A 26,173-nucleotide genomic window follows, 5' to 3' on the forward strand; every position below is an offset into this window, starting at 1 on the left:
TCTTGATCTTTCTTGCTTTTTCCAAAAGATTAAGTCCTTGATGTCTGAAAAGAAACTTGGGAGAGAGAGTCCAGGAGTCCAACCCTCCAGGGACCTGGCACTGGGGGGACAGTGGGACGTCCATCTGAAAGGCTAGGGGAGCCCAGCCTTTGTTCTCACCCCCTGGTATGTTCCCCTGGATTTGGTAGGAGGCTGGTGTTCACCTGCGGCTGGCAATACTTCCAAAAACTTCCCCTTTGCCCAGAAGGCCCTTGGATAGCTCTGGCTTATTGTGCGGCAGGTCAGGCCTGGGGAAGGATTGGTGTGCACAGTCGGGGAGAGGAAGTGGCCTGGGAAGAGGATGCTGGGGGGGCTCTGAGCGGCCCGGTGGTGGGCCAGTCCGTTCCTGGTGGCTGCCCAGGGCAAACTCGCTCCCACCTGCTCTTCTGACTCCAATCCCTCCTTGCCAAACTCCCGGGTGGGACCCTGGGCTTTTGGCACAACCCGAATTCCCCTTCCCAGACCTTAAGCCCAGTCCTATTCCCACAGCCCAACACTGTCTGTGGCAGAAGGGGTGTCGACGTTTCTGTTTGAAATGGGCTGCCTGGCTCCCAGCCCCTGTGATGCGTTCTGGCCAAATGCTCACCTTGCCCCTCGAAGGGGCCACCCAACCAACCCGGAGGGTGTGGTGGTGCCGGGGACTGGGCCCAACCAAGTCACAGCCTAGAGGGGACACCGTCACCAGTCCAGGCAAGGGGTGGGGCTGGTCGGATCTGCTGCCAGGGATGTTTTTGAGAGAACGGCAGAAATTTGAATAGTGACTGAGTATTGCATAACACGAAAGTTTAATGTGGCAAAGTGGTTAACTGCAAAAGCATGCACAGTATGATCTCATTCTGGGGAAAATACTAATGAATAAGGCATTAATACTGATAGTTATTGGCTGCTAGGAAATGTCCCCTTTAGTTCTTAGTTTTGTGGATCTGTTTACTCACTTAAACATTTTTGAGATCGTGAATCTAGTTTTTCCAAACTCTCTGATGCAGATACACCCCTTTTAGTGTATGACAAGGTTAATTTTTAACTTAAAAATTTAACTTAACAATGTTTATTAAAACATTGCTACCCTGCAAGATGCAATCCAGGGCCCATGTGAGGTGGGTGTTCCATGGGGAGCCTCAGACCTGCAGGGTGGGCGAGGCTCCTTTCTCCTTGCTCCCCCCCCCCCCCAGTAGCTTAGAGCCAAGCTGCACGGCAGCCAGAAGGTGCTGATAGCTGTGCAGCCGGAAGTGGTTAACTCCGAGATGATCAGTGATTTAAAAAAAAGCCCCAGCCTGCTTTCCTCTGCCCACCCAGCCCACGCTTGGCCCAGACCTTTCACTGTATGAAGCTCCAAGTTTCTTAAATAGTAGGCTGGAAGAAGAGGAGCAGGATTTGAAGGATAAAGTTGCCAAAAACATGCTGCTCTTTTCTGCTTCTCACCTGGGCTGCCCCTCAGTCTTGGTGGAGGCTGGCTGCCATGAATGATGGGACAGCAGGACTGTCACTTCAGGGCCACAGCAAGGCTGAGGTGAGCCTCGGTTCAATCTGAGTGGGCTGCACCTCTGGGTTTGTTCCTCCTGGGGGCAGGTGTGCGGGCAGGTGAGGCAGGAAGGCTGCTTGCCCGCTGTGGTATCGGTCGTATTCGCCCTCTGGATGGCCCAGTGGATGGGCACCGGCACCCACTCCTGGCCCACACCTCCCGCGCCCACTCCTGCAGCCCAGCACCCACTCCTTCCTGGGTCACACCCGCACCTCTGCAGAGGAGGAGACCCCTGCGTTTTTCTCAGCTGGGCAAGCTCTGTGGGGGCACTTCCTTGCTCCCCCAAAGTTTGCTAGAAGTCTGAAGGTGGTGGTTGGGGCCGCCAGGAGGACCACAGGGAAGGTGTGGGTCGGAAGGACTGTGTCCCCTGTCAGTTTCCCAGGGGCCACCACTTCTGACGAGAGGGACAGCGATGAGGCCTGACCACATTCCACTCCACTTCCGCCCTCAGAGTGTATGGACTCTTGGGCTAGAACGGAGCACGTGCAGAAAGAGTATCGTTTGAAAAGAACATTTATTGTGCAACAGCTACAGGGTCAAAGCCCTTGCTTCCCTGCTGGGCAGATGCTGCTCCCTGCTCTCCCTCTCACACTCCGCGTTGTCCCAGCCTTTCCGCAAGTTCGGGCCAAATCAGGGTCTGTCTGCCTTCCTGGCTGGACGCAGCCACCGGGGCAGTGCATCTGATGGGCTCGTGGCGCCTTTGCTGGTGTGTGGGTGTGTTTTGGACAATTCTGCTCTAAAATAAATTGTGGCATTTGGATGAATTGAAGGTGGGGAACAGGAATGCCCTTTCGGTTTTATGTTTTCTGTGTAGATTGTTTGACCCAGAATCAAGATCATTTCCTTGCTGGACTGCAGAAACCGCTGGACATTTTACAGTTTGCTGCCCTCTTGTGGCTGAGAAGTGATGAAAAGGTTGTCATTCTCTTTTGGATACTATCTCGCTCATTTGTTTGTTCCACAGAGCAAGGCCACCGGACAAATTGTGGGGCAAAGGGACCCAGGCATGGCTTATGCAACTCCCAGGCTAGTGGAGGCGACTTTCCACAGACTCGCGCCGGGGCAAGCACTCGAGCCTTGGCCTGCACGGAGGGGCTGCCCGCATGCTGGCTTAGTGGGGCTGCTTGGCCACACAGGTCAGGGGCCGCAGACAGAGCCTCCCGCAGCCCCAGATACCTGGAGTCACTTCCCTTGGGGGTGGCCAGACTGATAAGTGCAAATCAGATGTTCCCACTAGCCCATCCTCCCTTCTTTCCTTCCGTCCCCCTTTTCTACTTGGTGATTGTTATCTTCTTCAACGAAGACGCTCCTTTGCCACCCCCTAAATCATCCGCTCCCAACCTTGTCGGTGCCGGGGACGGGTTTCATGGAGGATGATTTTTCCACGGACTGCGGTGGGGTGGGTGGGGGAGACAGGAGGTGGAGCTCAGGCGATAACGTGGGTGGTGTCCATGGAGAGGAGGGAGGCTAGGGACCCCTGCCCTAAAGCGATTCTGCTTCACCTCCTGTGATGGCTGAACAGTGTCCCCCCAACACCCGTATGCTGAAGCCCCAGCCCGACTGCATTTGGAGGTGGGGCCTGTGAAGGGCGACGGAGTTCAAGTGGGGCTGCTCAGTGGGCCCATCCCGAATCTGACTGCGTCCCTAACAGGAGGGACATTTGGCCGCAGTACATATGAAGGAAAGACCGCGTGAGCACACGAAGCGAAGGTGGCCGTCTGCAAGGCAAGCAGAGAGGCCTCAGGAGAAACCCAACGGGCTGACACCTTCATCTTGGACTTCTGGCCGCCAGAACTGCGACAAAAGAACTGTGTGTGAGCCGCTGTCTGTGAGTTTTTACTGTTGGTGGCCTTAGCGAACGAATACACCTGCTCACAGAACCCTTGTTTCTGGTGGGCAGCCATCGAACGCCGAGGCTGTCGAGGACACACACCTGGAGCCTCCCTCCTGGGCTCAGCCGGCGTCCACATTTGTCTGTGGGACCCTTAGGACAAACGCGGAGCAATTCTGTCATTTCATCTGGTCTTCACAGTGATCTGCTCTGTAGATAAAGTTAACATGCCCAGGGTCTCCAGCAGAATTCAAACTCGGTTCTGCCTCCAAGGGCCGCGTCTTTCTCTTTAGTTCAGAGCAGCTGACGTGGGCGCAGGGAGGGTCAGGGGCCAGCAGCTAGAATCGTGAGGCTCTCGGTGTGAGTAACGGCAAACTGCGGGAAGACCGACCCCTACACCCCGCTGATCCTTGTAGGTGCTGGTCTGGGGTCTGCCTCGACCCATCCAGAAAAAGCTCGGTTCTTCTGAAAAGCGTGTCGTCCACCAGGGGGCGCGGTGGCCACCTGCACACATCTCTCACCGGCACGTGCCTTTCACCTGGCACCTCTCTGGGCCCCAGGCCAAGGGGAGCTCGCGCACACACTCGGGCCTTTGTCAGCAGTGACTCCTGACCACACTGTTACTCTTTCAAAATACATTTTATTAGAGGCACATGGAATTGAAAGTTAAGCAATTTCTTTCCAGAAGGAAGGTCGGCCCTGACAGACCAGAAAGAGGAGCGGACATGTCACCGCAGAACCACCACTCACTCCAGTGTGAAGACAGACGGACAGGAATCCACCGCCTGCCAAGGACACTACTTTCTTCACCCGGCCAGTGCGGGGGTGGGGCCGCAGCTCGGCCAGTCACCGTCACACTGTCACCTCTGCAGAGGTCGCCCTCCCTGTCGCAGGAGAGGAGGAGAGGGGGCAAGCCTGTGGCTCTTGCGCAGCCCAAGAGAACGCTCCGATTTGAAGACACGTCATCCGCCATCTGCATTATCACCCTCCCCCCAGATTAGGGAGCTACGGCTACCAGAGGGCCCTTATGTGGAACCATCTTTACTAGCAAGTTGAGAAGATCCGAACTTTCTCAGAAAAATCAACCCACCCTCTCACAGCGGCTTCTGCCCAATCTCGTTCTGAGTCCAGAGGACCGGGCCCCTTAGCGCTGCGCTGCCGCCCCGCCTCGCTTTCAGGTCCCTCCCCCACTCTCTCCTTCCCACCTCAGCCTCCCCACGGGGTCCTGGGGTCCTCGTGGAAAGTGCAACCAAGAGAGTGGGGGTGGGCACTGCAGGCGCGGGCCTCCCAGTTCCAAGGGCACTCCCTGCACCCAGTTGGGTCAAGATCATGTCATTTTTTTCTCTCCAACCTAAGACAGTGGAGTATGAGAAAGGCTCCATCTTACATGGAGCCTCCACGGGCATTTCTCTCATCACTGTGGAATCCACCCCGCACCAAACATTCAGGTACTTATTGATCAAGGCAACAAAATGAGTGACAGACTGTGGAATTTTTCTATTTCTAGCTCTAATTGGTTAAGCTGACTCTGCACACCAGGAAACTGCACTTGACCTGCATGCAGGCTGGTGCCAGTGAATGATCTTCCAGGGGCTCAGGGCAGGTCGGTGATGCTGGTCTCACCGACGTCGATGCCGGAGTGCACCTTGCCGTCCTTGGCGGCCGCCCAGGGCATGGCTTCGGAGGTCCACTTCACTGCCCAGTCCCCTGCTTTGCCGACCACGATGACACCACCCAAGCCTTTGAGCTTTGACTTCATATAACCCAGTGACATATCAGCAGCTTCTTCCAGTGTCTTTCCTGAAAATAAGGAAACATTGAGAAGTCACATGTTACTTTTGTACGAATTGGATGGACGAATCATTTGCAGAATGGAAAACCAAAGTGAGGTGACAGAGGTTCTTGGTCAGCGATCTCTGAGGCTTCCGAGCAGGACCCGTGCCACCCAAGGCCCTCCTGGCCCCGAGACGGGCCTGCCACCGGCCCGAGCAGGCCTCCTGTCTCTGGTGCCCAGGCTCCAAGCCTCTACTGCCCCTGTCATGCGGCAGGCAGTGCCCTTCACGCTCTCCTAGTCCGGATCCCACCCTAACTGTGGGTGGGAAACACTGTTGCCCTGAAAGCAACCTCTGCAGCAGAGGAGGAAGGGTTTTGGATGCTTCACCATCTATCTACAAACAGCAAGGCAGCATGAACTTGTTCGACGTACCTTGCTCTACGTGGAAGAGTGTGAGTCTGGCCAGGTTCACCTTCAGGATGCTTTCCCCATGCCCCGTTGTTGAAACGGCTCCGATGCCGTTGTCAGCATAACCTCCGGACCCTGCTCAGGGAAAAAGATTGGTTCTGAGTAACAGTGAAGAGGTGAATGCCTATCGCAAGTCTAGTACCACATGAATGTTAAATCCCAAGGAGTGCCAAAGTGTGGACAAAGATCTCGGGATGCAACGGTGGGCGGACTGGGAAGCACCGTGTGACTGCCCTAGAATCAGGAGGGCCAAGGGCACCGGGGCAGGTGGAGGGGCAGTAGGCCTGACCGTCCATGGAGCGGCTACTCCGGGACAGCTCCTCCTCTGCCTGGAGGCCCCCGCAGTCTTCCCCAGGCCGGAACATGCACAACCACCCCACTCCCACCACTCGCCCCCTCCTGGGAGTTAGCCAGAATCCGCTTCGACCCTAATGCAGAGAACCTTTGAATCTGTAACATTTAGTAGTAGCAGTGTGTCACTTCTGCGCCATGCAAATGTGATAACTGCACCCTTAAATTCTCAGCTTTCTTAGTTCCTTCATTCGTGCCCATGCCTGGGAAGAGGTTTTGTGTATTTAACCCTTTGGGACTAAGTATGTGGACCCTGAACCTGGAGCTACAGAGAAGAGACACTGCGGATAGCTTGGGGGCAACCCCACAAGTCACGTGACCAGGGACAGCATGCCCACAGGACATACGGCAGTGCCTTCCCACCCAGCTGCCACCAGGAGGAGGAATAAATGAGGAGAGAGGAGACAGGAAAAGCAGAGGGTGGGAACTTGGTGACAGGGAAGGAGGGGGCGGGAGCCCCCCGCCAGGAGTACCTATACACGGCGTGTCTCCCACGCGGCCGACCATTTTATTCACGATGCCCCCCGTCGAGGTTGCGTAAGCCACATTTCCTGTGCAGTCCAGGGCGACGGCTCCCACGGTTCCCAAGTTTCTGCCAAAAAATAAGGAGACGAAAAGTGACAGGTGGAGGACGAGTAACACTGTAGCCTGGACCCCATACGTGCCCATCACATTCGAGTGGCACATGCCACACACTTCGGTTCCAGCGTTCCGGACCCTCAGAGACGACGGAGCGGGGCCGACTGCTTTTTGTTGGACAAGTCAGTGAGGTTGCAGACACGCCCTCAGACCTCCGCTTGAAGGGGCCCTCAGGGCCCTCGGGGCCCAGCCGCGCCAGCCATCTGCTGGCTGTGTGCCTTAGTGTTGTCTCATTTCCCCTGCCTGTGACATGGGGGTGAACGCACCTGAGTGCGTCTCCAACCCGAGCGTGCACAGAATTCTCCGCCCCAGTGGCCCCGAGACCCTGAGTTGGGGGGTCTGGGGTGCAACAGCCTCCCAGGTGATGCTGGTGCTGCCTGTCCAGACCTCGCTTTGCCTATTTCTGAGGCTTGCTCTAAAGGTGGAGAAAGGTAACTTTCCCCTCCCATTTTGTTATAAACCTTCAAGTAGAAAAGTTGAAGACACTGCATGTTAGCCCTCTGCCTACCACCCCGATTCTATGAGGAGTGACATTTGAGGCATTTTGGTAAGTGCTGGGACACAGCTGTGAACTGCAGGGACGGCCTTCCTCCTCCCAGGGAGCTGCTTTTGGGTAACAGAGCGACGAAAAGGCCAGGTTTTACTGAAGAGCAGTACAAGCCAGGGGGGCCCAGCGGCACCAGGGGAGCGCGATCGCTCAGACTACGGAGTTTCAAGGAGGCCGCTGTGGTCGCAGAGAGCAAAGCAGGGGAGGGAGTGCAGCAGGCAGACAGTGATGGTTCTGCTGGGGGCGGGGTGGGGGGAGGCAGTGACCACGCAGCCTGGGGACCGCGGTGACTGACAGACAACTTGCGCCTGTCGTCCTGGCTCAGCAGTGCCCCTTCACTCTCAGAGTTTAAGTTCCGGTTTGAGCACAAAATCCTGTCATCATCCTGCTTATGGGCCACTGTAAGGCATTTGTGGAGTGACGTGGGAAGACACTGGAGAGCTTGAGCCGAGACGGGTCGCCATTCCCACCACTGCCCGACCCCCCGAGTGGCTGAAAGGCAAGGCTCGGTGTCAAGTGTGGGCGGGGCCCTGCAGGGGCTGGAGTTCTGCCTCTGGCCACAGCCCCCTGGGGGACAACCTGGCGGCGCCTACCAAAGCCCACTCAGCGGTCACACTCCTACGTTTCTGTCTGACAGTAATGTGCCGCTCCCACAGCCAAACCCCTACCCTGTTGTCCGTGCCCGTGGGTCCTTTATGCGTGTGGGAGCTCGGGAAGGAGCAGGCGGGGGGGTAGGGGAGAGCAATGGGGGAAGAACTGGAACAACAATGAAAAGAAATGTGCCGCCCACTCACCAAGGGCGCCGCATGCTCACAGCTGTGCTACTGTAATGCAGCAACCTGGAAACGACAGGAGGGCTCCCAGCGCTGACCCACCGGGAGGGCGGGCAGTGAAGGGAAGGGACTAGGGGTGCTTCTGCAACGCTCTGTTCCTTGCTGAGTGCTGCACACATGGGGAGTCCACTCTGAAAGTTCACCAAGGGGCACATGTGACTCGCGCACTGCTGTACGTGTGCTCTGCTTCTACGCAAGGTTTATCTTTTTTTTTAATTTATTTTTTTTATTGATTATGCCATTACAGTTGTTCTATCCCCCCTTCATTCCCCTCCACCCTGCACACCCCCGTCCTCACCATTACCCCCCTTTAGTTTATGACCACGTATCTCAAGTCCTTTAGGTTCTATATTTCCCATACTATTCTTGCCCCCCCTTCTATTTTCTACCTACTGTCTATGCTACTTATTTTCTGTACCTTCTTTCCCCTTCTCCTCCTCCCACTCCCCTGTTGCTAACCCTCCATGAGATCTTCATTTCTATGGTTCACTCCTGATCTAGCTGTCCTTTTAGTTTGCTTTTGTTTTAGGTGTGGTTGTTAATAACTGTGAGTTTGCTGTCTTTTCACTGTTCATGTTTCTTTAACTTCTTTTTCTTAGATAAGTCCCTTCAACATTTCATATAATAAGGGCTTGGTGATGATGAACTCCTTGAATTTGGTCTTATCTGAGAAGCACCTTATCTGTCCTTCCATTCTAAATGAAAGTTTTGCTGGATAGAGCAATCTTGGTTGTAGGTCTTTGGATTTCATGACTTGGAATACTTCTTTCCAGCCCCTTCTTGCCTGTAAGGTCTCTTTTGAGAAATCAGCTGACAGTCTGATGGGGACTCCTTTGTAGGTGACTGTCCCCTTATCTCTTGCTGCTTCTAGGATTTTCTCCTTCATTTGAATCTTGGCTAATGTAATGATGATGTGCCTTGGTGTGTTTCTTCCTGCGTCCAACTTCTTTGGGACTCTCTGAGCTTCCTGGATTTCCTGGAAGTCTATTTCCTTTGCCAGATTGGGGAAATTCTCCTTTATTATTTGTTCAAATAAGTTTTCCACTGGTGGCTGTGCCTTTCCCCCTTCTGGTACCCCTATAATTCGGATGTTGGAGCGTTTAAAGATGTCCTGGAGGTTCCTAAGCCTCTCCTCATTTTTTTGAATTCTTGCTTCTTCACTCTTTTTTGTTTGGCCATTATTTGCTTTCTTCTGGTCCACTCCATTGATTTGAGTCCCAGTTTCCTTTTCATCGTTATTGGTTTCCTGTGCAATTCCATTCATCTCAATTAGTTTCGCCTTCATATGTTTCTCTAATTTGTGGCTATAACCAACCAGTTCTGTGAGGATCCTGATCACCAGTGTTTTAAACTGTGCGTCTGAGAGTTTTGCTATTTCTTCATCACTTAGATTTATAGGCTCTGGGGCTTTGAGATCTTCTTGAGCCATTTTTGGTCTGTTCACGCCCGTTAAGTATGAGGAGCGGAGCCTTGGACTCCCAGGTCTCTGGGTTGTGATGCTGTATGTGGGGGCGTTGTCAGAGTGGGGAAATGGCGGCGCCCTCTGTTGTTTCGTGCCGCTGGGTGTGGAGCAGAGCCTTGGGTGGTTCACCAGGGCACGGCCACTTAGGTCGCTGGATTATGACACTGCATGTGGAGGCGGGGTCAGAGCGGGAAATGGCAGCGCCCGCCCTCTGCTGCTGCCGCTCGCCGCCGGGACCCACTGGGTCCTGTCCAATTGCCCACTCCCTCGCTTGTCTATCCACACACCAATGCTCGACCACAGACAACCCGCAGCCCTGCTCCCTCGCTGTTTCCCCGCGGTCGCTTGCTGAGTGCCCACCAGGTCCAACCGTGCGCCTGGATATCGCGGGCCTGAGTCCGTCTGACCGAGTTTGCCTGTGCAACACTGCTCCGCCAGCTGCTGGTTTCGCCCCTCTTACCGGTCAGGCTGAAGAATTTGTTGTTATCAGACTGCCGAAAAGTTCAATTTTCTGTGTTCTGGCTGTGTTTTCTGTTGCTAATATTTAGTTGTCTCTAAACTTGGCTGTGTGAGGAAGCACAATGTCTCCACCTATGCCTCCATCTTGGCGGAAGTCCTTACACAAGGTTTATCTTAACGACCACTATGGTTGGTGTGTGTTGACTGAGGGGGATGAGGGGGGAACAGATGGTGGTCTGTCGGGGTGGTTTCAGTGGACAAGGTGAGAAGGAGGCTGGGCCTGGAACACTGAAGGGCCAGTGAAGGGCAGGAGCACTAGACCTCAGAGCAACTCTAGGGCCTTCGGGCTCTGGAACCAAAAGGCTGCAGGAAGCGTTGGTGGCAATGTCGGAGACTATTAGGGACAGGTGTTTTGTTTTGTTGTTGGTGTTCGTGGAGTGGGGGGTGGGGTGGGGTGGGAAATAAAAAGTTCAGTTTTGGACACAAGACTGAGGTACCTGCCAGGCAATCACAGAGCATCTGAATCTCGCTAGACATACTCCGGTGTCTGGGGCTGGAAGGGGAGATTTGGTGTTCTGTTTAGAAGTAAACAGGAGCCCACTCACAAAAATCAACTCCAGACAGCTAACAACCTGAATATGAAACGTAAAACAACATTCCTGAAGAAAACCTAGGTGCTTACGTCTCGGGTGGGGGAGCCTTCTAAGTTTCTAGTCTCACAACCTGTACAAGAAAAGGCAGCGCCCACTTCGTTACAGGAAATGAAAGCTGATGTGTGGCCAAACACCATAAGCAAAGTAAAAGCAAGATTAAAGACTACAGATCTGGGGAAAATTTAACATAGGTCAGACAGGCTTAAGACCGATAAGGAGTCGAAACAAGTAAAGAGAAAAATAATCACAGTACGAAAGAAGCAAACTCCTGGTAAGGAATGGCCCTCAACATGTGCGGAATGCTCAGCTGTTCAGTCCGGGAGGGGCAAATTTAAGGTGACAGCGTTGTCCTTCCTGTGCCAGATGAGGAAGGAGGTGCTAGCAGCCCTTGCTGGTGGCAGGCCCACCCCCAGCACTGGCCAGGGGTCAAGGCAAGCATACAATACAAATGGAGGCCACACTTCATGTTTGATACTTGGAAGTTATAAATGTGTTCTAGTATTTTACTGTGATAAGTGCATCTTAAAAATACAGGGTCTGCTTTCCCACTAAGATCAGGAACAACCCAAGGTTGTCCACTTTCACCACTTCTATTCAACATAGTATCGGAGGCTTTAGCCACAGCAATCAGACAAAAAAAGGAAAAGGCATCCAAATTGGAAAGGAGGAAACAAAACTGTCACTGTTTGCGGATGACATGACAGTGTACATGGAAAATCCTATGGACTCCACCAAAAAACTGCTCGACCTAATAAATGAATTTGGCAAAACAGCGGGTGACAAAGTCAATATCCAGAAGTCAAAAATACAGGGTCTGGCACAAGTAATGCCCCTTTTTTATTACATAAAAATCTTTTATTACAAAATCATAAGCATGTAATTCTGTAGCATAACAATATCACTCTCAAGCACACCATACGGCATGTCGGGTGAAACGTTCACATCGCTGTCCATCCCGTGTGGGACATTCACGCACCCACCCACCACGCTCCGTGGCGCTCCTTCTGCAGGACACTGTACAGTAAAGCTCTGGTGTTCATGTGACTGAAGGCTAACAAACTACCGACAGTGACTTAATTATTATCGCCCACTTAATTATTATTATCTGGATCCTCTGTTGATCAGCTGGGTGAGTGAAAACACACACACACACATGAGATACATAACTTGTGTATTTAGTCCACAAAATTAACTTTCCTTGCCTCATACTGAGTATGTTCTCACAATCCACATTTCTGTACATAAACACTCTATACAGAAAGTACCAAATAAGACAACTTTTCTTGAGTCAATGTCATTCTTAGCAAGTTTTTAATTAATTTTAGCTTGGAGCAGCATCATTCTGCGAAGGCAGCAGCAGCTGGAATTTTCAACAGAATTCTTAAAGCAACACTTGGACTTGGGCATGGGTCCTGGCTCTGACATTACTCACTCACATGCCGTCTGGGGTTACATGTGGTACGTTGTCACAGAAGAGGTCACTGTTTTGATTTGACGTTGTGTTTCACAATCACTTATGGTTGCCCTTTTCATCGTCTCAAGATTTAGATCCACGGAGATCTTACGTTCTTTCACATTTCCGTGTTGGTATTCTATAAAGGAAACTGAAAGCACCTTGTTCGATTTCCTTCAAAACTCTCTTCAAATGATGCTACGCTCTGATACACAACAAAGAGAAACTGGTTTCAGGATTATTGGCGCAGGAATCTTCTCCAAGTCAGGCCCATGTTTTTGTTTCCTTGTATTTTTATTGGAATGTTGTTTTTCTTGCATATTTCACAGGCAGTTTTGGTTTGGTTTCTTTAAACTTAAAAAAATATTTTTAATCCTTTTGAAAATGAAGTAGCCAACAGATGTTTTTCAAAGCTTTTGTTAAGCTTATCAGTAGAAACAAACAGTTTGAATTAAGTAACTGTAGAGAGCATAGATTCAAAACCTCACTTTCTGTTAGAGTCAATGATTTGTTCTTTGAGAATCTCCTGTGGTTTTGATCAAAACTTTTTCAACTTTGATCAAAATTAAATTTTTTTACTTCAGCAGCATTTAGTTGGTACCCCCACCACGTGCCTGAGATTTGTCATAAAGCTGGACGTTGGTCTGACCAAGCTGTTTTGTCTTTGGGCAGATCTGGAAGACCTTGAACCAGGCCCTTCGTGGTCCCGCATGTCTCCGCTGCTAGGGTCGCCGAGGGTATGTCTCCTAGAAGGACTCAAACCATGAGCCATCTGTGTCATGTAGATACTTCTGGGTTCTGGGACGAACTTCATGCTTACGGACCTTTTAGTTACCAACCACATTAGCTCCATTGTCATAGGCTTGCCTTCGACAGTTTATCTTAGACTAAAGTCTAATATAAAAAAATTCTTCCCAATTGTTCTCTTCATTCAAAACATTGATTTAGACTTGTTTTTCTTCTCTGGGCAGTGGAATGATGCGTATGTTAGTTGTTCAACATGTCTTCACGCCATGGAACATTCTAGGTGAACTGAGTATTGAAAAAATTTTGCGTGTGTCCTGGCTGGACTGACTCAGTGGATTGAGCACCGGCCTGTGAAGCAGAGTTGCCAGTTGGATTCCCAGCCAGGGCACATGCCCAGTAGGGGGCGCACCAGAGGCAACCACACATGGATGTTTCTCTCCTTTTTCCTCCCTTCTCCTCTCTTTAAAAATAAATAAATAAGAATCTTAAAAAATTTTTTTACATGTGATTTCATTTTTCACTTATTACCCATTAAAATTAATCCGTATTTTCTAGTCTAGATAGTAATCATTAGATTCATTATTATTTGTCCTAATTACATGTTTGGCATTTTATCAAATTTTGAAATAATTGTTAATAAACCTAGAAAATTTCCACTGTTTTTTGTAAACATTGTGTTGATGGTTCCATGAAAAGCATCATGAGGCGTGGCTAAACAATGGACGCATGGTATTGTTCTACCAAGGCCATTACACTGATGTTTTGTATCATTTGCCCAGTACCATCAGTGGTCCATGACTTACTCAGCTCCCCCAGTGCTGGTACCTCCCCGTGTCCTTTCCTGTGCACGAGTCTTTGCGACTAGCAACTAGACCCTCCTCTAGTAATGAACATGATGTTTCAGGGATTTCAGCTGAACTGTTCAAGCTGTGGATTTGGAAAGAATAATATCATTACTAATTTTCATTGTTTTGATAAATAATTAAATCTCCACTGAATAAAGAATTCGTAGTGTCCTGTCTGCAAATTTTATGTGGGTCGTCCTCGAAGAAGAGTGCTTACTTTTACTGTTTTGCTTCTAAAAATGCAAGCAGACTGCTTCTGGAAGATTTTTTACTTCTTTTTTTTTTGTTTTTCTTTTGTGAGGTCCACTTTGGTATTCTTTTTCTATCAAGTTTTTGAGACTCATACTCATTTTTAATCATCTAGAGATTAAAAAGTGAGTTGTAATTATACTGAATGGGTAAAGTTAGAATGTATTTTCATAAAAAATAAAGAGGAAGCCCTGTCTGGCGCGTAGCTCAGTGAATTGAGTGTGGGCTGTGAACCAAAGGGTCGCCGATTGGATTCCCAGTCAGGGCACATGCCTGGGTTGCAGGCCAGGTCCCCAGTGGGGGACACAAAGAGGCAACCACACACTGATGTCTCTCTCTCTCTCTCTCTCCCTCCCTTCCCCTCTCTAAAAATAAATAAATAAACTCTTTTAATAAAAGCAAAAAAAATGGGAAAAATTTGCAGATATAATTTCAGAAAGTTAGCTTTCCCCTAAAATATACATGAATTAAACCACGAATTACGATAATATTTAACATCAAAATTATTTGAGAGCTGAAAATGTTAACATTGTCTTTTCAATGTTTTTATAAGAATGGAGCCATTCCTGACTCTCATATTCAGTGTCCATCTCACTGCCGACCGGAAGCCCCGGCTGTCCCCGCGGCGGTCCCCACCGGCGCTGTGCGTGCAGCCCAGCAGGCACTCGCTGCTGTGGTGCTGAGCCCTGGACACCAGCTGCGACCGGGGGAGGCCCGCTGTAAGTGTGCAGTACACACCAGGGTTTGAAGATTTAGTATGAAACAAGAAGATAAACTATCCCAAGTAATTTCTTATATTGATTCCATATTGAGATAGTATTTTGGACATAATGGGTCAAATATAGTTAATTTCACCTCTTCTTACTTTTTTTAAAAAAAGATTTAATTTATTCATCTTTAGAGAGAGGGGAAAGGAGGGAGAAAGAGAGGGAGAGAAACATTAATGTGTGGTTGCCTCTCACATGCTCCCTACTGGGGACGTGGCCTGCAACCCAGGCACATGCCCTGACTGGGAATCGAACCAGTGACCCTTTGGTTCATAGGCTGGTGCTCAACCCACTGAGCTACACCAGCCAGGGTTCTTTTTACCTTTTAAAAACATGGCACTCATATTTGTAGTGGACAATGCTGGTGTACACATGTACAAATGTAAGAGTGATAGGAATCAGCCCTCACAAGCAAGGCTCACAGGTACTGACCTAACCCATGAACACCCCAGGACCACAGTCTAAACACGGAGAAAGGAAAGACAATGGACATTTGGCGCTATGGAGGAATGATCCTTAGTCATGCACGAATTTATCTGACAAGTTATGAACTTGCCTTTTCTCCTGCTATTTGACTCTTCCCCACACTCCGCAGCTGTGCCCATCCCTGGTATCTGCCGTGGCACAGTCTACAAACCATGAGACTCAGAGGTCCTTTGCTTCGGGGACATAGAGCAGTAGACGTAGAGAAGCATTTCCCTGGGGGTTGAATGGTGTCAGTTACAAGAGCGGATATGGGGAGGATGATGCTGTGCCAGCACTGAGTGGCAGAGGTGCCCAGCACCTGGAATGAGCCAGCTGTTTTGCGTAGCTGTGACGTGAGGGTGTGCCAGGGTGCAGGGCAGAAGCCCTTCTTACTGTTCTCTAAGGGCAATACAGGCTGGTGGAGATGTGTGTTGTTCTACAAGGTTTGGAAGACGCTGCGGCAACATATGTGGAAATGTCCGTGCACCACTGAGTAAGTAAGCCCATTCCTGCCCCTCCAGCCTGCAGACACAACGGCTACCAGCAGATGGCAGTCTCGGAAAGCACCTTCTCAACCTGGGGAACTTCTAATACACCTGCCTGGCCTCTCAGCCTCCCATCTATTAAATTAGATTTTTCAGGGAAAGAGCCCAGATATGTTTATTTTGAAAAAGCTCCCTAGGCAATACTGAAGGATATGTCTGGTTAAATAGTACAACTCTAAAAAAATATGCAAAGTTAATAGATTATATTTCACTATAAACTCCCAGGCCATATTCAAATTATATTTTTCAGATTTTGTTTTATTATTTATTTATTTATTTTTAAAGATTTTATTTATTTATCTTTAGAGGAAAAGGGAAGGAGAGGGAGAGAAATATCAATGTATGGTTGCTTCTCATGTGTTCCCCCGCTGGGAACTGGCCAGCAACCCAGGCATTGCCCTGACTGGGAATTGAATCGCGATCTTTTGGTTTGCAGGCCTGCACTCAATACACTGAGCTATACCAGCCAGGGCATATTTTTCAGATTTTGTTTTAAATAAGAGGAGTTTTATTTGGGATTCTGAACTCTGCACCACAGAAAACCGCAGTTCAGAACGCATGATTAACCCGAGCCCCCAAGAGTGGCACTGGTTTCTTCTCACTGTGAAAGGGCTCCCGGGGTGCACTACAGGCCAGGGGGCCTGCTTTGTCTACTCAAGGTGCCAGACCCGGCAGGAAGCACTCAGAGGGTTCACACCTCGACACCGGGCATTCTTCTGTTGAGTCACGTTGTTGAAGGAACTCTGTCAGCTCCGTGTGAGTTACTATTCGTAGGAGCAATAAATGGGGTTAAATTTAAGAATCAAAAGAGCAGTTTCCCCATTACTTAGAGTGCATTATTTTGTTCAAAACAAACTACCATGTGATATTTGAGCTACTTCAGAAATGCAAATAATCACCTGTTTGTCAAACCTTCACACTCGAATGACGCCCCCGCTGTGAGCCTGTGAGCGGCAGAGGGTACTTACATTTGCTGGCATGGTTTCTGAGCAGCTTTCTCTTGCTTCTCTTTCTGTAGGTGCCTGACGTTTCTCTCTGTTACCAGCTGCTCCCCAGGAACTGCTGGGATCCCCATGGTGGCTGCGAATTCTGCGGCACCCTGGCCAGTCAGGAAGCAGTGAGGTGTCTTGAACCAGAAAGAAATGGAAAAAAATGGTTAGTTTTTGAAAAAGTTTAAATCTTTAAAAAAAAAAATTATTTATTCTTAGAGAGAGGGGAAGGGAGGGAGAAAGAGAGGGAGAGAAGCATTGATGTGAGAGGGAAACACTGATTGTTTGCCTCTTGCACACCCGCAACTGGGTACCTGGCCCACAACCCAGGCATGTGCCCTGGGCGGGAATCAAACCGGCAATTGGTCTGTGGAACAACGTCCAACCCACTGAGCCACACAAGTGGGGGCAAGTGAAAACCTTTTAAACTGTTCCTATTGTGAACCTTAAAAATGCAAATTTCAGTGGCTTACTTTTCTGAATGTTGAAAGGAGCCTGGCTCTGAGTTTTGTATTTTGCCCTGGCTGGTGTGGCTCAGTGGGTTGGTTCAATTCCCAGAAGGGGCACATGCTTGGGTTGTGGGCCAGGTCCCTGGTAGGGAATGTACAAGACGCAACCATAGATGTTTCTCTCACACATCGATGTTTTTCTCTTTTTCTCCTTCTCTTCCCCACTCTCTAAAAAAAGGAAGGAAGGAAGGAAGGAAGGAAGGAAGGAAGGAAGGAGGGAGGGAGGGAGGGAGGGAGGGAACCTGGCTCTGAGTTTTGTATTTAAAGAAAACCCCCCAATGGTATAATGCTAGGAATGTGACATATATGACCTTAAATTTGGAGAACTTATCTATTTGTGTTTAATATATGCTATTAAACAGTTGGTTTGTTCAGTGTGTATGTGTTTTATATGTGTTGAGAGAAGGCTGAATGCGGGAAGATAACATGAAAACAAAGGAATCACTGGGCCAGTGACTACCAGTCAAATTACATTGTCCGCAGAGCCAGAATCCTGGCTTATTTGAGAAAGTCAACATTACTTCTGTTCTTTCATATAGTTTTAGGAGAATGACCTCAGGCATTTCCATATGGTCTGACCCCTGTAGTCACTGAAGTACAGCGGTGACGATGCTGTAGGAAAAGGGTGCAATGGTCACACGTACCTTTTCCATGACAAGCCTCGCGAGTTTGATGGGATTTGCGATGCACCGGATGGCGGACACGGCTCCTGAAGACAGGTCTTTGCCGCTCATGATGCTGGCATCCATTTCAACCTCACCATTGACGTTCAGGACGGAGCCACAACCTAGACCCAAAGAGAAGTTGAAAGCGAGAATTTACAAGTGGCTTCCGAGTTTCCTCTAAGCCGCCTCCTTTGATTCACCCTTCACTCCATCGCCAGAGGGAACGAAAACCTGACTTGGTGCCCCATGACCTGCAAAATCGATAGTACGAAGCCTTTCTGACCTGGCTTCTGACTTACTTTTCCAGCTTCATCTCCTCTCCTTGGCCACATGTTACTGAAATACCAGCTTTCCCCGAATGTATTGTAAGCTCACTTTGCTCTGTGCCCTTGGCAGTGCTGTGCCCTTGGCAGTGCTGCCCCCTTGGCAGTGCTGCCCTCTTCACCACTAGTATCCTTCCTCCCGGGTTCTCTGCCCAGGGTAACGCCTACACGTCTGGCTACGCTGAACCTCTTTGTGACTGTTTCCTCATCTGTAAAAAGGGAATAAGAATAAAGCTCAAGAATATTTATTTATTTATATATTATTATTTTTAATCCTCACCAGAGGATATGCTCATTGATTTCATTTTTAAAATTTTTATTATATTTTTAATTCTTACCCAAAGAGATGTTTTTACTGATTTTAGAGAGAAAGGAAGGGAGGTAGAAACACAGATGTGAGATAGGATCATTGATTGGTTGCCTCTCGCAGGTGCCCCAACTGGGGACCAAACACACAGAACTAAACACACAAAATTCTAGGTCAGGTGCCCTGACCTAGAACTAAACCTGCAACCTTTTGGTTCATGGCAGGGGTGCTCCAACCAACCGAGCCCCCTGGCCAGGGCTGTTCATTAATTTGAGAGAGAGACAGAGAGAGACAGAGAGAGATCTGTACGAGAGAGAAACATTGATTGGGTGCCTCCTGTGTGCACCCTGATCAGGGATGGAACCCACAACCTTTTGGTTGTACAGGATGACACCCCAACCAACTGAGCCACCTGGCCAGGGAAAGCATATTTAAAGGATTATAAAAGTACCCAGTTCCTAACAAGGTAAGATTCAGTGTTTGGTATCCAGTAAGAAATTATCAGGCATGCAAAGAAACTGGAAAATCTGACCCGTAATAAGAAGGGAAAAAAATCCATCAGTGGTTAGCAGATCCAGAAATAATAAGAATTAGTAAAGCATCATGTTAAAATAGCTGTTATAACTGTTGTTCCATAGGTACCAGAACCTGGAGAAAAATGTGGAAAGGGTTCAAATAGAACTTTTAAAAAAATTTTTTTTATTGATTATGCTGTTACAGTTGTTCTATTCCCCTTTTCATTCCCCTCCACCCTACCCCCCCATCCCCACCATTACCCCCCCCTTTAGTTTATGACCATGTGTCTCAAGTCCTTTAGATTCTATATTTCCCATGCTATTCTTGCCCCCCCATCTATTTTCTATCTACTGTCTATGCTACTTATTTTCTGTACCTTCTCCCCCCCTTCTCCTCCTCCCACTCCCCTGTTGCTAACCCTCCTTGAGATCTTCATTTCTATGTTTCCACTCCTGATCTAGCTGTCCTCTTAGTTTGCTTTCGTTTTAGGTGTGGTTGTTAATAACTGTGAGTTTGTTGTCCTTTCACTGTTCATGTTTCTTTAACTTCTTTTTCTTAGATAAGTCCCTTTAACATTTCATATAATAAGGGCTTGGTGATGATGAACTCCTTGAATTTGATCTTATCTGAGAAGCACTGTATCTGTCCTTCCATTCTAAATGAAAGTTTTGCTGGATAGAGCAATCTTGGTTGTAGGTCTTTGGATTTCATGACTTGGAATACCTCTTTCCAGCCCCTTCTTGCCTGTAAGGTCTCTTTTGAGAAATCTGCTGACAGTCTGATGGGGACTCCTTTGTAGGTGACTGTCCCCTTAGCTCTTGCTGCTTCTAGGATTCTCTCCTTCATTTTAATTTTGGCTAATGTAATGATGATGTGCCTTGGTGTGTTCCTTCTTGGGTCCAACTTCTTTGGGACTCTCTGAGCTTCCTGGATTTCCTGGAAGTCTATTTCCTTTGCCAGATTGGGGAAATTCTCCTTTATTATTTGTTCAAATAAGTTTTCCACTGGTGGCTGTGCCTTTCCCCCTTCTGGTACCCCTATAATTCAGATGTTGGAGCGTTTAAAGATGTCCTGGAGGTTCCTAAGACTCTCCTCATTTCTTTGAATTCTTGCTTCTTGACTCTTTTCTGTTTGGCCATTATTTGCTTTCTTCTGGTCCACTCCATTGATTTGAGTCCCAGTTTCCTTTTCATTGCTATTGGTTTCCAGTGCAATTCCATTCATTTCAATTAGTTTTGCCTTCATATATTTGTCTAATTTGTGGCTATAATCAACCAGTTCTGTGAGGATCCTGATGACCAGTGTTTTAAACTGTGCGTCTGAGAGTTTTGCTATTTCTTCATCACTTAGATCTATAGGCTCTGGGGCTTTGAGATCTTCTTGCACCATTTTTGGTCTGTTCGCACCCTTTAAGTGTGAGGAGGGGCGCCTTGGACTCCCAGGTCTCTGGGTTGTGACACTGTATGTCGGGGCGTGGTCAGAGCAGGGAAATGGCGACCCCCTCTGCTGTTTCTCACAGCTGGGTGAGGAGCAGCACCTTAGTTGGTTCACCTGGGCCAGGCCACTCAGAGTCGCTGGGTTATGACGCTGTATGTGGAGGTGGGGTCAGAGCAGGGAAATGGCAGCGCCCTCCTTGCCGCTTGCCAGGGGACCCGCTGGGTCCCGGTCCAATTGCCCACTCCCTCGCCTGTCCACCCGCACACAAATGCGCGACCACAGTCAACCCGCAGCCCCGGTCCCCCGCTGTCTCCCCCCAAGGTCGCTCGCCTGGTCACTCGCTGGGTAGCTCACTAGGTCCTGCGCCTGGATTCCGGGCGTCTGGATTCCGCGCCTGAGTCCGTCTGACCGAGTCCTCCTGTGCAACCCTGCTCCACCAGCTGCTGGTTTCGCCCCTTACCGGTCAGGCTGAAGAATTTGTTGTTAACGGACTTCCGAAAAGTTCAATTTTCCGTGTTCTGGCTGTGTTTTTTGTTGCCAATATTTAGTTGTCTCTAAACTTGGTTGCGTGAGAAGGCACGGCACATTCACCTATGCCTCCATCTAGGCGGAAGTCCACCAAATAGAACTTCTTGAAATGAAAAAAAAAGTCTGAAGTAAAAAGCACTGCATGGCGTTAATACCAACTTAGGGATGCAGGTGGAGTCGGGATCAAGCTAAGTGGCCGGACACCAAGTGCTCCCTTTGATCACTTCTCTTCTAGGACTCTGCACCTTGCCCCAGCGTGTGTGGGTTTCCCATGGCACCGAGACGTGCCCGGACACCAAGGGAGCAAACACAAGTCTTTTCGACAAAAGCAGCTGGAACAACTGGACACCCACATGTGAAAAAATGATGCCAACTCAAAGTGGACCGCAGATATGAATGTAAAGGGCAAAACTATAAAATGCCTAGAGGATAACATAGGAGAAAATGTAGACCACCCTGGGTCTGGCTTTTTAGGTACACCGCCAAAGGGCTGAACCATTAAAGAAAAAATTAAGATGGATTTCATTAAAATGAAAAGTTTTTGCCCTGTGAGAGACACTGTCAAGAGAATGACGAGACAAGCCACAAACTGGAAGTGTTTGTTAAAAGCCATACCTGACACAGGACTGTTATCCAAATAGGCAGAAAACTCTTAAAATTCAACAATAAGAAATGAACTTAATTAAAAAATGAGTCAAAGACCTTAACAGACACTCTGGCAAAGAAGATATATGCAAATAAGCATATATGACAAATACGCATATAAAAATCAACTAATTTCATATACTACGAATGAACAACTGGCAATCGAAAATTTAAAAAGTAGTATTTACAATACCAACACAATACATGAAGTTATTAGGTATAAATCTAATAAAATATGACATATGAATGCTGAAAACTACAAAACACTGAGCAAAGGAATCAAAGACCTAAGTGCATGGAAGTACATGCTGTGTTTATGAATTAGAAAGATCACTATTAAGATTTTTAATTCTCCCCATACTGATCTATAGATTCAACACACCCCTAATCAGAATGCTAGTAGAATTTTTTTGGGTAGAAATCGACAAGGGGATTCTCGAATTCGTGGGAAAGGCAAAGAGACTAGAACAGCCAAAACAATAATGAGAAAGCAATAGAGTTGGAAGACTTAGTATGGAATTTTAAGACAGCATAAAAGCACAGTAATCAAGATGGGGTGGAGTTGGTGCAAGAATGCAGGTGCGGATTAATGGAACGGAGCAGGGGCCAGAAACAGAGACAAGCACATAAAGCCGACCCATTTTCAACAAGGGTGAATGGATAAGACAATGGGGAAAGAACTGCCTTTTCGACAACGGGTGCTGGGAACAATCAAGCAGAAACTGAACCTTGATATGTACCTTGCACCACATATGAAAATTTATTAAGAATGACTTTATCACATTCGTGGAACTGTACACTGAAACAGGGGGAAATTTTACTATATGTAAAAAAAATGACACTAAAAAAACCCCATTAAAATTATATGGTATTGGTTAGTGAATTCTAGACCTGGTACTTCAGAGAGGGTGGATAAATAAAAATCCTGTTATCTCAAAGACTCTGTGAGCACTAATCAAACTGAATTCTAGGGAGAATAAATTAACTAGCTGAAGTTCCGTGTTGAGTACTGCTCAACTCCAGTGGAAGCAAATGGTCATTATTTGGTTGCCAATCGAAGTCTTTACAGAGTATTTCTATCACTCTGACTAAGGGTTCATTTTTCTCTAGTGTTGGTTTCTAACAAATAAACTAATTTTAATAAACTAGGTATTATGACATAAGCTTTAAACCTAAAGTGAAATCCAATTGAAATGTGGCATTATATTGAAATTATAATTGAAATTATAAGCGTTCCGATAAACTGTGTCACTGTTCAAATTACTGACCCCTAAGGCAGTCGCTACCTAGACTCAGCTTCTGTAGGAAGCTCCTGAATAGTTGTCCCAAAGGATTAGAGCACAGGCTACCAGAAATACTGTTTGTAGTGACCTCAGCTGGGAAAACAGAGCTCGAGGGGGAGCAGACCACTGTTAAAAGTCCCACCTTTCTTCCCTCCATCTCTGATTGCCTTGTCTTCAGCCCTACTCTCTTGGCTCTCCACGGGCTGAACAGCAGGGATCTGGGGAAACCAGAACAGAGACGTTCTGAAGGCAGGCCCTGGCTACAGAGCAAAGAAACAAGGCCTAGCTCCACGAGTTCCCTGATCCACATGTCCTTAAATCACTCAGGAGAAGGATCCTGTTAGAGAAGGTGGGAAACCAGGACCGCGTGCCCCAAATCAAGGGCCTTTGTGAATAACTGGTGTGTGTAAGCAGGAGGGCAGCGACTAACGGCATCTAGTGTAAGGAGGGTCCCACTCCAACAGCAGGCTGCCCCTCCTGCCTGCAAGGGGAGGCATCTAGGACATTGTGGCTCAACGAACAGCCATACTAGTGTCAGGCTGACTTATGAAATTTTGCATGAGTGTTAAAGAGTGCTTAGCAAAGGCAAGGGGACGGAACAAGTAGTAACAGTTGATGACTAATTGGTTAAGATTTCCTGAAATTCTTTTCCCTAACAGATGTTCAGTGGGTGGCATAATTCCAAGAAGTATTTTAATCCCTACCTCTTAGGTTTTCTGTTTTAAAATAAAGCAGAAATGAGTGTCTTGCAGCAAATTACTTAACCTTTTTTTGCCTTAGTTTTCTCATCTAAGGCACATAGAAATGAGCATAATAATTACACCCAACTCATAAGACAATGGTGCCGATTAAAGTAGTTAGCCATGCCAATTTCTTAGATCATTGTTTGGTACATAGTAGTTATGATTATTATTATTCTGATCGATTGAGTGAAAGAAGGCAAACATGAGAGAATACATTCTGCATGATTGCATTTACACGAAATTCTGGAGACCAAACATTAAGCTAGAGTGATAGAAGCAGATCAGTGGACGCCTGGTGCTGGGGGTTAGAGAGGAGATTAACAGCAAAGCAGCACCAAGCAGCTTTTGGGGGTGATGGAAATGTGATAAATCTTGACTATGGTGTGGTCACACAGGTGTATTATACATTTTTCAAAACTTAAAGTGGGCACAGTATATGGTATGTAGTCCACCCCCAGTCTCCCTCCCCAAAAAAGTAATAAAAAGCCTCTTGGGATGTGAATTCTAAGAAGCAATTTAAAGGAAAAAATGGGTGGAAAGGTTTAAAAATTCTTAAAGCAACTTGGTCAACAGGTAATAAGAGAACAATTAAACCTCTTAAGCATACTAAGTTCTACCACAAAGGTGACTGGACACTTTAGAACGATTCCAGTTATTCTGGGGGAGAAGCTTAACCTGGTTAGCTGCAATGCAAATTTACCTGCGTTGAACTCGGGATCATTTTCCAGGACGGTCACAGCTCCTTCCACAGCGTCAACTGCGCTCCCTCCCTCCTTTAAGATGTTGTACCCCGCGGTGGCGGCTTGGATGATTCCCTGGTGCACCCGCTCTTTGCGGTCCTTGGAGATACTGCTGGCTCCGCCACCGTGGACCACGACGACGGGATTCATATCGATGGACCCTAGCGATTAGGAAGAGGAAAACGTCCTTTCAAATCGCTCCGGAAAACCTCAAGGGGTACAATTTTCTTGGGAGTTTCCGCTGAGGACACCGTCCAGCTTCTACTCCAGGAGGAAGGCAGGGCTTATAGCTCAGGCAATTTCTTTCTTCTTTTGTTTGATAAATTTTTATTGTTGACACCATCGCAGGTGACCCCCATTTCACCCCCGCCTTTGCCCACCTCCACCAGGCCCCTGTCCCCCTCCCCTGGCCTTCACCACCCTATTGTTAGTGTCCGTGAGTCATGTTAACAATCTCTTCATCTTCTTTTATCCAGTCTCCCTCCCCGCGCAATCTCTCAGTCTGTTGCATGGAACTGCCTTTTGACCCAAGCAATGCCACTTCCGGAGATATACCCTAAAAATCCCAAAACACCAATCAGAAAGAAGGAAAGCACCCCTATGTTCACAGCAGTGTTATTTACGATAGCCAAGATCTGTAAACAGCCCACGTGCCCATCAGGAGATGAGTGGATTAAAAAAACTGTGGTCACTTACGTAATGTAATACTATTGGGCTGTAAAAAAATGGAACTTTTCCCTTCTGCGACAGCATGGATGGACCTCGAGATTACTATGCTAAGCAAAATAAGCAACTCAGAGAAAGACAAATATTGTACGCTCTCACTTATATGTGGAATCGGGCAATTTCTTGATACTAACAGGATAGGTGGGAAAAGAGGCGGCTGGGATTGAATTTTGCAGGAAAATCCTAGAGCGCCCCCTGGCGTCCCCCTCCCCCCCCGGCTGCCCAGGCCTGGGGCACCTGCGGGCCTCAATTTCTCCGAGCACCGCAGTCCCTGACCCACGTTGGACCACGGACCGGGGGGATGCGAGAATGGCGCCACGGGCTCCACCTCCGGTCCCGGTTTTACACGCTTGGACTTCCCGGGCCAACCTATGCGCTGGGGTCCCGCCGGTTCCCCTCAAGCCGTAGCTTCCGGGCATTCCTCGGCCTTGACATCCTAGCAGTGTTATCTCAGCAGCGCCCTCCCGCCTCGAACCAGAAGCTCCAGGGAGGGTTCTTCCCCAGTCTCCGGCTGCTGCTAAGGCAGCGCTATCGACTAACCGAAGACTCCGGGGGCTTCAGGATGGGCGGAGCCGCCCCTTCAGCCTCGGATCTTGCACCGCCCTGTCGGGCCGCGAAGTTGCTCTGAAAACTGCTGGGTTAGCAACTGCCCTGCGGTCAACGGCACCGCGCCTGCGCACGAGGGTGGGGCGCACGGCGCAGATTTACCGTAAAGCTCAGAATGCGGCGGTGGCCCAAAATCTTGCACATCTGCCGAGTCTCCACTTCTGGCCGGACCTGAGTTGTGTGGCTCCCAGACCGGGGACGTCTCTGCCCCTCCACCCAGCAGAGATTCTTAGTGGGATGTCTGGCACCTACACCTTCTGCTCCTCTTTCTTAAAGGCTGGAGATGCTTGAAAGGACATGTTAAGTGTCAATCAATGATCTGTTGCATCAAGACCAAAGGGAATTTTGGGGTTCCGTGAAGGTTTTGAAATTGAAAGTGTGATCCCTGAGGAAAAGGACACCTACTAAGAAGGGCTCCTGGTGGTTAACTGGGCTCAAATTTTAAAAAAACAGACTCTGGCAGCCATTTCTACACAGGACCTCTCGGCTAAACTGCACTTGAGGGAG

The 26,173-nt window shown here is 48.4% G+C and overlaps 1 protein-coding gene across 1 annotated transcript; it reads right to left on the bottom strand.

Annotated features, from left to right (window-relative positions):
• Positions 1-4,865: 4,865 nt before the first annotated feature.
• ASRGL1 (asparaginase and isoaspartyl peptidase 1) lies at positions 4,866-25,711 on the bottom strand. The gene is made up of 7 exons (XM_037126629.2): positions 25,601-25,711; positions 24,295-24,495; positions 17,792-17,934; positions 16,618-16,775; positions 6,459-6,577; positions 5,599-5,709; positions 4,866-5,192 (listed from the first exon to the last, which is right to left on the bottom strand). Exons 2-7 carry the CDS (start codon positions 24,482-24,484, stop codon positions 4,987-4,989), a joined length of 927 nt encoding a protein of 308 aa, XP_036982524.2. The 5' UTR covers positions 24,485-24,495; positions 25,601-25,711; the 3' UTR covers positions 4,866-4,986.
• Between the last annotated feature and the right edge of the window lie 462 nt (positions 25,712-26,173).

This window comes from Artibeus jamaicensis, unplaced genomic scaffold (assembly GCF_021234435.1).
Source record: "Artibeus jamaicensis isolate MK-2021 breed Jamaican fruit bat unplaced genomic scaffold, CSHL_Jam_final scaffold_614, whole genome shotgun sequence".
Taxonomy (NCBI): domain Eukaryota; kingdom Metazoa; phylum Chordata; class Mammalia; order Chiroptera; family Phyllostomidae; genus Artibeus; species Artibeus jamaicensis.